General features: G+C 39.1%; 1 protein-coding gene across 6 annotated transcripts in view; it reads left to right on the forward strand.

Annotated features, from left to right (window-relative positions):
* NSUN6 (NOP2/Sun RNA methyltransferase 6) overlaps nt 1-10,649 on the forward strand; it is a 55,679-nt gene extending 45,030 nt beyond the window's left edge. For all 6 annotated transcript variants that reach the window (XM_027594136.2, XM_027594137.2, XM_027594138.2 and 3 more), the window contains 3 exons: nt 4,528-4,676; nt 8,396-8,521; nt 10,037-10,649. In XM_027594136.2, coding sequence (XP_027449937.1) covers nt 4,528-4,676; nt 8,396-8,521; nt 10,037-10,249 — 488 coding nt within the window. In that variant the 3' untranslated portion in view covers nt 10,250-10,649. The remainder of the gene's footprint in view (nt 1-4,527; nt 4,677-8,395; nt 8,522-10,036) is intronic.
* Nucleotides 10,650-12,334: the final 1,685 nt, after the last annotated feature.

Genomic DNA, 12,334 nt, shown 5'->3' on the forward strand with positions numbered 1-12,334 from the left:
GGTTTTACGGTTATTCAGGCTTCATAGAATGAGTTGGGAAGTATTCTTTCTCCTGTTTTTGAAAGATTTTTATCAAGAATTATTATTCTTTTTTAAATGTTAGGTAGATTCATGAATGAAAGCATCTGGCTAGGGCTTTTCTTTGTGGAAAAAAATTCTTTTTTTTAAAGATTATTTGTGACAGAGAGAGAGAGAGAGAGAGTGCACACACAAGCAGGGAGAGCAGGCAAAGTAGGCAAAGGGAGAGGCAGGTTCCCCACTGAGCAAGGAGCCAGATGCCGGACTCGATCTCAGGACTCTGGGATCATGACCTGAGCTTAACTGAGCCACCCAGGTGTCCCTCTTTGTGGAAATTTTAAAAAGAATTATTAATTCAGTCTCTTTACTTACTATAGATTTATTCAGATTTTCTTTCTTCTTAAATCATTTTCAGTAGTTTGTGTTTTGCTAATAATTTATCCATGTTATCTAAATTACCTGTACAGTTGTTCGTAGTATTCCTTTTTAATTATTTTTCTTTCCATCAGGTCAGTAGTCCCCTTTGTAATTCCTGATACTAGTATTTTGAGTCTTTTCTCTTTGTCAGTCTAGCTAAAGTTTTGTCCATTTTGTTGCTCCTTTCAAAGAATTAATGTTTGGTTTTGCTGATCCTTTCTCTTGTTTTTTTTTTTTTTTTAATTCTCTATTTCATTAATTTCTGCTCTAACCTTTATTATTTTCCTCATTTTTTAGTTTGCTTTTCTTTTTCCCTCGTTTTAAGATAGAAGTCTAGGTTGTTGATTTGAGATCTTTTTTAGAGACGTAGGTGTTTATAGTGTAATTTTCCCTCTAAGCAGTGTCTCACTGCTTCCCATAAGTTTGGGTGTGTTGTATTTTTGTTTTTATTCATGTCAAATCATTTTATGATTTACCTATGATTTCTTTGACCCATGGTTATTTTGGAGCATGTTTTTTAACTTCCACATATTTGTGAATTTCCCAAATTGCCTTGTATTACTAACATATTTTCATTCCATTTTGGTGGAGAACAAATGTATGAGTTGAACCTTTTAAAATGTACTGATCTGCGTTTTGTGGCCTCACTTATGTTCTTTCTTAGAGAATGATCCATGTGCCCTGGAAAAGAATGTGTATTCTACCATTGTTGAGTGGAATGTTCTGTAGATAATCTGTTAGGTCTCCTTTGTGTTGAAATGTTCTGTTTCTTTTCTGATCCTGTGCCTGGTTGTTATTTTTATTATTGAAAGTTAGGTTTGGAAGTCTCCAGCCATTGTTGAATGGTATATTTCTCCCTTTAGTTCTCCCGGTTTTTGTTTTTATATTTGGGGGTTCTTTTGTAAGGTGGGGGTAAGAAGAGTTGTGGCTTTGGTATTGCCTGGGCTAGAGCTGCCCATGTATGGAGTGGGGGCTGGATGGAGGAAGGGAGCCCCAGAGTTTTCAGCTGGTCTTCACCTGGAATTGAGCAACTCGGGACTTGAGGGGTTGAGACATGCTGGCAGGCCTGTCACTTCCAGTGTGGGGAGAGAGGCAGCCATGTGTTCTTGGCTGCACCCACATGAAATGGATCACTTTTCACTCTGAGCTTCAGGGAAGAGGCTGTTGGGACAAAGGAAGGAACAGATTGTGGCTCAGATACCACAGACACTCACATTTCTTAGATTTTCTTTAATAAGTTTCTTCATTTGATATATATCCTGGACATTTTCTAGAGACTTTAAATGGTGGTTTTTGTTGTCATTTTTACCAGTTGTTTCACTGCGGAGAAGGTATGCATACCCTCATTCCAAAAGTTGTCTCAGTCTCGTTATTTGTATCATGAAATTGCTCCTTAATTATACAACGCTCCAAACTAATGCAGTTTTAGAAATCACTAAAGGTAGTTGTAAGATTATGTATTAAGAGAAAAAGGTTTGCATAAGTAAAAAGTTGTATACTAAGTATAAATGTATAAGCGAAATGTTCACTCCATGGCTTTCTAGTTTGGAACAAGAGAAATTTCTCTTGGACCAGGTACATTTGGGGGCCATTTGGTGATCTTGGTCTGATTTTAGATAAGTTTAGAACATTTTTATGAATTTCTCAATTTCTGTATAATTATCCACTACCTTTTATGAAAATGGTACTTCTTAAGAACAGTGAGTTCAGTGATGAGGCATTATTGTCCCTCCCCCTGTCAGAGCCATGGCATATGGTTATGCTCTGTCCAAGGGCACCTGGCTGAGGGATATGTTGAGGGGCTGAATTCCAACCTGTGCTGTGTTTATCATGGGGCAGGACTATGTGAATCCCGAGGTGTAGATAGCTTAATTCTAGTTCACACAAAGGTATTTTGTGGGCTTGCAGATATTTTTAAGGTATTGTCAGTGCCTGGGGGGAAGTAAGACATGAACATTAGAGACTATATACAGCCAGGGGCACCTGGGTGGCACAGTCATTTAAGCGTCCGACTCAGTTTCCGCTCAGCTCATAATCTCAGGGTTGGGAGATGGAGCCCCACACTGGGTTCCGTGCTCAGCATGAAGTCTGCTCCAGATTCTCTCTCCCTCTCCCTCTCTCCCTCCCTGCCATGTGCTCGTGCTCTCTCTCTCTCAAATAAATTAAAAAAACAAAACAAAACATACATCCAAAAGATACCAAGCGCTGTGGGAACTCAGAGGGAAGGATTACTTCTTAGAGGGATGATGGAAAAAGCATTTAAGTGAGGAGGTGGCATTTGTTAGGCCTTGAAAGTGTAGACAGCATTTTAACAAATGGAAATGAATGCAGGGGGCTTCTCAGGTGAATAGAATTAGTAGAAGCATGGAAATAGGAAAGTTCATGACATTTTTGGGTAACAAAGTGGTGATGTGGGTTGGTTTGTTTTTAACATTGGTGAATATGGGGGAGTACTGAGAAATGTGGCCGGAGAACAATCTGGATGAGGCCAGATTGTTCATTGTTAATGGTCTTGTATTTGTTAGTCTCAGGAGTTGATTCCAGAGATTTAGGTAACTGTGGGAATAGTTTTTGGTTTTGTTTTACTTTGTTAAAGGGAAATGAATAACTGGTTGAGAGCTGTGTTTTGGGAGAATTTGGCCACAGGATTAAAAAAAAGTATACAAGGTATTTCAACAGAAAGAATTCATTATAAATTTATACTAAAGAGAGACAATTTAGTATAAATAAGTAGTGTAAGGAATCTGTGAAATAGATGTTGAAGAGCTGGAAAAGCAAAGATCACCGAGGCATCCTAGAGCTAATCACTGCAGAAAGCAGCTACTACCCCTGTAGTTCTTCTAATCAATAAGAGAAAGATAACGGGGACACCTGGGTGGCTTAGTTGGTTAAACATCTGCTTTCGGACCAGGTCATGATCTCCGGGTCCTGGGATCGAGCCCCGCATGGGGGGCTCCCTACTCAGTGGGGAGTCGCTTCTCCTTTTGCCCCTCCCCCTGCTCGTGCATGCTCTCTCTCAAATAAGTAAATTAATTAAAATCTTTAAAAAAAGAGAAAGACAAGAGTTTTAGTAGGAAAAGGACAAAACAAAGAATAGTCTTAGTAGGAAAAGGACAAAACAAAGAATTTGACTATATAAAGAAAAAATACAAATGGCCAATAAAACAATAATAAAAATAATAATCCTTTGAAGATTTGGGGAGAATAAGTATAATCACAATGGAAATGGAAATTGGTATAGTCTTTCTAGAGCATTTTTTCAGTATGTATCAAAAACCTTAAAAATAACCGTTTGAGAAGATATTCTGAGACAGGTAAGAAAGCAAGGATGGTTTTAGACAGAGATAAGTTAAATTGGTAAGAGCTCCTGTCTGACAGTTTTGCAGTCAGAGAAAAGCAGGTTATCTTGGTGTGATAGAACATTGCTGTGGCTACTGTAGACAATCAGCTGGCTTCCTATGAATGCAGTCAGCAGCAATGGCTTGCTTGCAGTTAGATAGCATAAATATATAAGCAGACTGTTTGGTTTCATGACTTTGTCCAGTAACACTTAAATAACTTAAAAGTTAGTGGAAAGTTATTCAAGGGAATGCAAAGGGAAACCTGTGGAAGATTAGATGCAGGGAGATACTGACTTACTCTAGGGCGTAGCCTTGCTGATGGCCCAGAAGCAAGGAGAGTGAGGAACCTCAGAACCAGTAGATTTGACCAGAACCTAACAGGTGCTCTTCCTTTCTGGGGCTGTCTGCAGTAGGGATTGCCAAGAGAAGTGTCAGCTCTCAGGATGACTAGGATTAATTCCAGGTCCTAGCTCTGATAAAGTATGGCTCCTGACACTGGGGATTCAGAGTTTCATTTGATCAGGCCTTGATTTGTACAGTGTCAACAGAATAACCTTCAGTTATAATAATCACATTTTTAACCATTTTGCATATGTCAGAATTAGTTTTATCAGCTACTTGAAAGGAGAAATTGTTTTTCTCTATAGTGTAGATTATGATTTTAAATTCCTGATAATTGTTTCTATCTCAGGAGGTTTCTATTCTAGACCAGTAGGCAGATACCAAATTATGTTTATAATTCTCTTCATAGGAAAACCTCCATTCTTACCAGAATCTTTTGACCGAATTCTTCTTGATGCACCATGCAGTGGAATGGGACAGAGACCAAACATGGCTTGTTCTTGGACTTTGAAAGAAGTGACATCGTATCAACCGTTACAGAGAAAACTCTTCACTGTGGTATGTGAGGATACTTTGATGTGAAAGAAAGTTGACCTTCATAGTTTGATGTTTCAAAGACCGAGGGCAATGTTCATAGCAGCGTTTTTCACAATAACCAAAATGTGGAAACAGCCCATCAAGAGGTCCATCAACAGGTGAATGGATAAGCAAATTCTGCTACAACGTGAATGAACTTTGGAAACATTCTGCCAAGTGATAGAAGCCAGACACAGAAAGAAATATATTGTCTGTTTCCATTTATATAAGTTAACTAGAATAGGAGCATTGGTAGAGACAGAAAGTAGAATAGAGGTTACCAGAGGCTGGAGGGGCGGGAGAATGGGGATTTAGTGTTTCCTGGGTACAGAGTTTGAGTTTGGGAAGAGGAAGAGTTCTGGAGATGGGTGGTAGTGATGGTTGCATGCCAGTGTGAATGTACTTAATGCCACCCAGTTGTAAGCTTACAAGGGGTTATGATGGCAAATTTTATGTTATGTTTATTTTATCATACAAAAAAGGACAGAGAATACCTAGTTTTAAATACAAGAAGCTTTCATTTCTGTAGATCACTCTTTCATTTAAAAGCAGTAGCAGGATTTCCTCACAAACATTCAGTGACTTCCCAGTATTCTGATAATATCTTAAAGAAGCCTCCGAGCCGTTAACATCATAGTTAAGAACTGATGTGTAAGGAATGGGATATAAAATAAATTACTCTTTTTTTTTATAGGGCTTATGGATCATCTTAGCATATGAGAAGCAGGAAGTCCAGGGGAGGGAAGCACAATGATGAGAAGGAGAAGGGACTATTCACTGTAGGATATAGAAGAACCGTAAAAACTTTGCCAATTTAACTGGTGTCTAGCATGTTTCAGGAGAAGCCCAAATAGAGCATTTGAGGATTTCTTTCAGGCTTGCACAAATGATTATGTGGATTTCACAGAACGTAGACAGCATTTGACCAAAGATGACGTTGTCATTTCCCCTCAGGCCTGTAATTATAAGTACATAAGCTTCAGCAATAATGGATGCACTGTAATTATTCAGTCTCTAAAAGTTGTCTTCAAGTACATTTTTGCTTATCTGTCTAGTATCTCCTGTTATACACAAAGGATGCACTGGTAGTAGATTATTTAACTATTTCTTCTTCTGTACTGTCCTCAAAGAACACAACCTGGAAGCGAACAGCAAAAAAAAGGAAGCTTTACTTATAGCCGAAACCCACTTTAACTTGAGAGTAAAATTAGGACACCGTTTCAGTAAACATTTATTATTTATTTTTTTAGAGAGAGACAGAGAGATTGGGGAGCAGGGGAGAGAGGTAGAGAAGGAGAAAGAAACTCAAGCAGACTCCACGCTGAGCACGGAGTCCGACATCTGAGATCACAACCTGAGCTGAAACCGAGAGTCAAACACTTAACCAGCTGCACCAGCCAGGTGCCCCAGGACACTGTTATAAAAGACTGGGCTTTTTGGGATGCCTGGGTGGCTCAGTCGGTTAAGTGTCTGTCTTCAGCTCAAGTCCTGATCCCAGGGTCCTGAGATCGAGCCCCACATCGGGCTGCCTGCTCAGCAGAGAGCCTGCTTCTCTCTCTCCCTCTGCTGTTCCCCCTGCTTGTGCACGTGTGCGCTCTCTCTCTCTCTCTCTCTCACAAATGAGTAAAATCTTTAAAAAAAAAATTTAAAAGACTGGGCTTTTTGTTCTTTTTAGGTCCGAGCAGAAAATTTTAAAAGGCTACTTAGTAGTTGCAGTGATTGCAATGAAGAGGAACAGCTGGCTGTGTACAAAAGAGACTTTAAAATATAGCAGGTTTGCCAGTTAGCACTGAGAGGCATTAGCTGAGAATGTGGACTTTATAATCACACACATCTTGTTTGGAGCTGTGCTTCTTCCACATAAGTGACTTTAGGTACATTGGTTTCCATATATGAGAAATGGGGATTATAAGTCTACCTAATAGGTTCACCTCATTGGCAGTAGTAACCATACCACATGGTTGTGAGTAAATTGAGAAAATCCATGTAAAATGCTTACAACAATAACTGGCACACAGTAACAGTTTAAATTTTGATCAGCCTACTCTAGTTAAAGCACAAATATACACTATATATGATAAAAACATACTATATGCAGTATATATAGTACACTATGTGTTATATAGTTTTACTTCTATATACTATGTAACGTGTGTGTGTGTGTGTATATAGTAGTATACTATGTATAGTATATATTTTAAAGATTTTCTTTAAATGTTTTTAAATATCTGGGACTTTGAAAAGATAAACTCTTAGGGGCGCCTGGGTGGCTCAGTCAGTTGAGCGTCTGCCTCTGGCTCAGGTCATGATCCCAGGGTCCTGGGATCGAGTCCCACGTTGGGCTCCCTGCTCAGTGGGGAGCCTGCTTCTCTGCTTGCCACTCCCCCTGCTCATGCACGCTCTCTCTCTCTGTCTCTGACAAATATATAAATGAAAAAAAATGTTAAAAAAAGATAAACTCTTAGTTGGGAAAAACTCATTTTCTTATAATACCAGTTTCCTGATTCACTTACTTACTGGACAGATTTTCACTGGACACCTAACCATAACGTAATATATGCTATTCTGAGTATTATCAATATAGTAGTGAAAAAAATAACAATCTCTGACTTATTCATGGAGTGTCTATTCTAATTGGGGAGGAAAATAAGGTGAATTAGGTTATTAAGTATAGTAACAGAGCAGTAACCCTATGGAGCAAACTAAAGGGAGGATAGGAGTGCTGGCTTTGAATGGTGGTAGTGTTACCTGGGACGGTCAGGTGCTGGAAAGGCGGCAGAGATCCAAAGACATTGTGAAGAAGCAGTGCAGAGAATTAGAGTTTCCAAGCTCGTGCGCCGCTTCTGAGGCGGGAATGTGCCGTGTGTACTCCAGGACAGCAAAGGCCAGTGTTGCTAAAGCAGAGTGAGCGAGATGTGTGAGGTGCGGTCAGAAGGGCAGCCAGAGGCCTGCTCTGGGTAGGGCCTGGAAAACCCCTGTAAGGACTTGGGCTTTGACTCCGAGTCATAAGTCAGGGCATTTGAAGGGTTTTGCGTGAAGTGACAAGTTTTTAAAAACACTGCTCGGGCAGCTGTATGGAGAAGAGGTTATAGGAGGGCAGACAAGAAAGCAGGTGGACTAAGAGGGAGGCTGCAGTAATCCAGGCCAAAGACAGTGGGGCTCGGACCAGGATGATAGCAGTGGAAGGAGCCAAATTCTGGATAGAATTTAAAGGAAGAGCCAGTAGAATTTGCCAATGGATGGGGAGTGTGAGAGAAAGGGAGGCATAAAAGATAGTATCAGGTTTGGGGCCTGAAAATAGCACATCTCTAATAGGTCTCGGAGGGAAGATAGGTGTTCACTTTGGGACCTGTTGAATTTGATAGCAGACATATGGAGAAGGCAAGTAAATACATGAGGACAGAGTTCAGAAAGGAGTATGGCTTAAAAAGTGTGCATGTGTGAGTTTTGGACACAAAAAGTGGTATCTAAAGCAGTGAAACTGAATGAATATTTTCGGGAAAGTCTTGGTTTAAATGGATTATAACAGCTCCAAGATAGTGAAATGTACCTAGTCTGGAACACTCTATAATTAGAGAACAAATCTTGGTCATATGGAACATTTATCCCAAACACTTGAAAGGTGGTATCCTGTCGATCTAAAATCCCATAAAATGTTGCTTTTGCCTTGTGATACACAGAGTCTGATCATGTTTCTTTAGGCAGTTGAGCTGCTGAAGCCGGGGGGCGTGCTGGTTTATAGCACATGCACCATCACGCTGGCAGAAAACGAAGAACAGGTTGCCTGGGCCCTCAGAACATTTCCTTACCTTCAGCTTCAGCCCCAGGTAAGAATAATTTCAGTTTTCTCCGTGTAATCTGACAAATTACAGAAAGCTGAGTGTGGGGATAAACACAAGGTTGTTAGAGGAAGAACTATGTCAAGCAAAACTTCGGAAACAAATACTGCAGTAAACAAGAATGCTTCTCTAATGAGATCCGTTTTAGACTGTCCAGAGAGAATTTCCACATCCTAACAAAGTTTTTCTCTGTTTTCGTTCCTTGCCATTGTGTTAAAATGCCACAGAGCCCAAGTGTACTCGTGTTACATACTTCTTTCACTTGTGGCTCTTGTTTATCTTTTTTTTTCTAAAAAGTTGTTGGTTCTTTTCCCCTCCTATTCCTAGATTGTGCTGGTATGGAGTATGTTCACCATTTTTTCGCAAGTCACATCAGGGCTAGCCAAGGGGGGACAAATGGTTCAGTAATATTGCTTCCTTATGGCTTCTGACATAAAATATCTAACATTTAAAAAGCTTTCTTATACTTTATTTCACCTGTCTCAATTTTTGTCAAAAGTATGACTATATTTTTAACCCATGATGTTTGGGATGAAGTGTAAATCTGTAATAATGCTCACATTCAGTTAGATACATTGAACATCTAACTTCAGTACCCTCCTATACAGAATTCTAGTTAGGTAATTGGGATGTATGAATAAAAAGCAATCCAGAGATGGTTTCTAGACTCAGAAAGGAAGGTAATTGCATTGTAGAGGAAAGGAAGACTTCAGAATTCACTTGAATTTTATGTGTGTGTGTGTGTGTGTGTGTGTGTGTACGTATGCATATACATTCAGTATATGGATATACACTCAATTATACCTAAAAGAGAAATTCCCCCCCATGGATTAATAAACAGTAGGTTAATAATACATAAGTATTAAACATAACAATTATATTTAGGATTATGGATCTTGTGCAGTCATGGTTCACACATATCACTCAATTCCTTATGATTCTGTATTCTAAACTAATTGACGCAGCCTTAATTTATCTCTAATATTTGTTCTAGTACATTCAAAAACAACAATAGGAATTTTTTATCATCCAGTTGGTATGGGTCAGAGAAAGTCACCTTTAGGTGCCTGAGGAACTCCCGTCAGCTTTGGGGAATGTGATAATAAAGCTGAATTTTATTGCTGTTATTGATAAAAATGATCCACTTACCGAGTGACCACTATATGCCAGGCATACTACCACCTTATTAAATAAAGTCTTAGAACTGAGTATTTTATCTGTTTTATAGATGAGGAAACAGAGTTAAAGTTACTTAAGATCACACAGCAAAAATGTGGCAAGGCTGCAGTTTTTGATGAGCATTTGGGTCATAATAGATACTCAGTTATCAGATGACCATATATTACTACCCAGAAAAACTGCATGTCCATTCCACAGAGATACCATTTGTCTGTTTTTGGAATTGGTGGTACTTATACCTCAGTTTCGTCTTTTAACTTAAATTGTATGCAGGCACACTTACCAATGATAGGATGTTCACATCTTCTCATTTTCTCCAAACAGGAAGCACATATTGGAGGAGAAGGAATGGTGGGAGCTGGCCTCTCACTGGAACAATTGAAACAGCTGCAGCGATTTGGTCCATCTGTCGTGCCATTACGGGGCACTGACATTGATTCTCTCAGAGATGCCAGAATAGAAGACATGATTTGGCTGGCAAATAAGGATTGTATAGGATTTTTTATTGCAAAATTCATAAAATGCAAAAGCACATAGATCCTTAGAAATAAAAATTCCAAACGTTTGCTGTATGGTTTTCTTTTTTCTTTTTCTTTTACCCAGCTGTTGTCGGGCCTGGTGATGGGTGGCATAGTTGCTAAGGAAGCAGAAAAGACTATCAGCAGTTGGACCAGGGACCAAGAGATTTGACCAAGAGATTAGTTCATGGAGGAAGTAGTTGGGGGTGGTATGAGATTATATTCTGTGTTTTTTAAGTAATTTTTTTCTTAAGGATTTAGCACAGTAAAAGGAAAAGGAGATGCCTATGGATATCTGGAGCAAATTTTCATTTGGGGTTTTGTGTTTTAATGTGTAAAGAATGTAAGTCATTTTTAATGTTAAAATTTGTGATTGTAACAAAGGAATAAAATGAGCAATAATTTAATTTGGTAAAAAATGTTCTTGAGTTCCTAAAGTGGTTCCCTAAGAATTCAGGGTATGGGAACTCTGTTTTCCATGTACCCATAACTGAGTTGAGCATTTTATGTTTTTCTGTTTACTATATGATAAATCAACTTTTTTTTTTTAAGATTTATTGATTTGAGAGAGAGTGTGAGTGAGAGGGGCTGAGGGAGAGGGAGAGAGAATCTCAAGCAGACTGTGCTGAGCACAGAGCACGACACTGGGCTCGATCTCACGACCCTGAGCTTGAAACCAAGAGTTGTATGCTTAACCAACTGAGCCATCCAGGTGCCCCTTAAATCAACTCTTTCAAATGAAGTCTAGATCTCTCCTAAATGGTAGTGTGCCTTTACCATGTTTACTTTTTTTCATGCTTTTAAAAACCTAAAACAAATACTTTCTTCACTCTGTACATTAAAATTATGAGAATATTCCACAATTTGGGTACCTTTCATCATCCATCGGAACATCTATTTATACAAGTTAATGTGATATGACTGGGGAGATGGAAAAAACCAGCTTCTGGTAGCTGGGAACTGGCTTGGAACTTACACTTTGGTGTTCTCTTGAACATAAATTCACTGAACACCAACACAGACAAAGCAACTGTGAATATAGTAGATCACAACAAAAAAAAGACCACTTCATAATCAAAATCTAGAATCCAACAAAAAACACAAACATCCCCTTAACTGCAGAAGTGACCAAACATCCCACTGTTAGCAGCCAACATGTGACTGCTTTTATTAAAAATTATAACCTTTGGCTTGCTTCATCCTACCGCTTTTTAGATAAGACATGTTAAAATACTCAATACCCAGCCCAGTTTAAAGGCTGTCTCATATAGTGTTAAATACATTTAAATGTTTTAACTTCCATTTGGATCACCCCCGAGTTTCTCAGCCTTGGGTATATAAATAAGGTGGACAATTGGGAACAATTCCCTAATAGTAGTTTCTTTTTTTTTTTTTGTCCTCCAAGGTTTCTATTAGGAATTTCTCCTGACTGTTGTGTCCATCAAGATGGCAAGGTCTTTTAGAGCAGGTAAGATCTTTAGCAGGCCTCTTCTTTGAGGAAGCCTTTCTTGAACATCCTTTGCTGAGGTTGGCTTAGGCATTTCTGTCCTTCCATACACCTCTAGGAACTACTTCTACTGCCCTCATGGCACTGAACACACTCACTCTTAGTTTAATAGGCATGCTTCTTACCCCTCCCTTCCCCCAGGCCCCGGAAAGTCTCGGAGGCAGGAACCCTATCTTCTCTCTCACGGCTTTAGAGCAGATCATCAATACATGCTTATTCAATGAGGGATAAGGTATTTCAAGCTCCAAAAGATTCAAGTATGTGACTGACTTCTTTATGTCCCTCATTCTGCCTTTTTATCCAGTAGATGTTCTTGGACTAAAGAGAAGCACTGTTGACCTATGTAATTCCGTTTCTAGGGCTCCGCACATTTCTCCAAACTTTGTTTTAAAAAATGCACGTCTTCTCATGCTCTCTTCCAAGCCTTACATGCTCAGCTGAAAATCGTAGACAGGGAGACAAGCGGTAGACATGTAAACTGTTGATTGATACTGACAAATAGCAAAATACAAGCGATGCAGGCAAAACAAAAAAATATTTGCATATTAACAGGAGGACAAAGAATAATTTCAAAAATGTTGGCTTTGACAAAGACCT

Source organism: Zalophus californianus, chromosome 9 (assembly GCF_009762305.2).
Source record: "Zalophus californianus isolate mZalCal1 chromosome 9, mZalCal1.pri.v2, whole genome shotgun sequence".
Taxonomy (NCBI): domain Eukaryota; kingdom Metazoa; phylum Chordata; class Mammalia; order Carnivora; family Otariidae; genus Zalophus; species Zalophus californianus.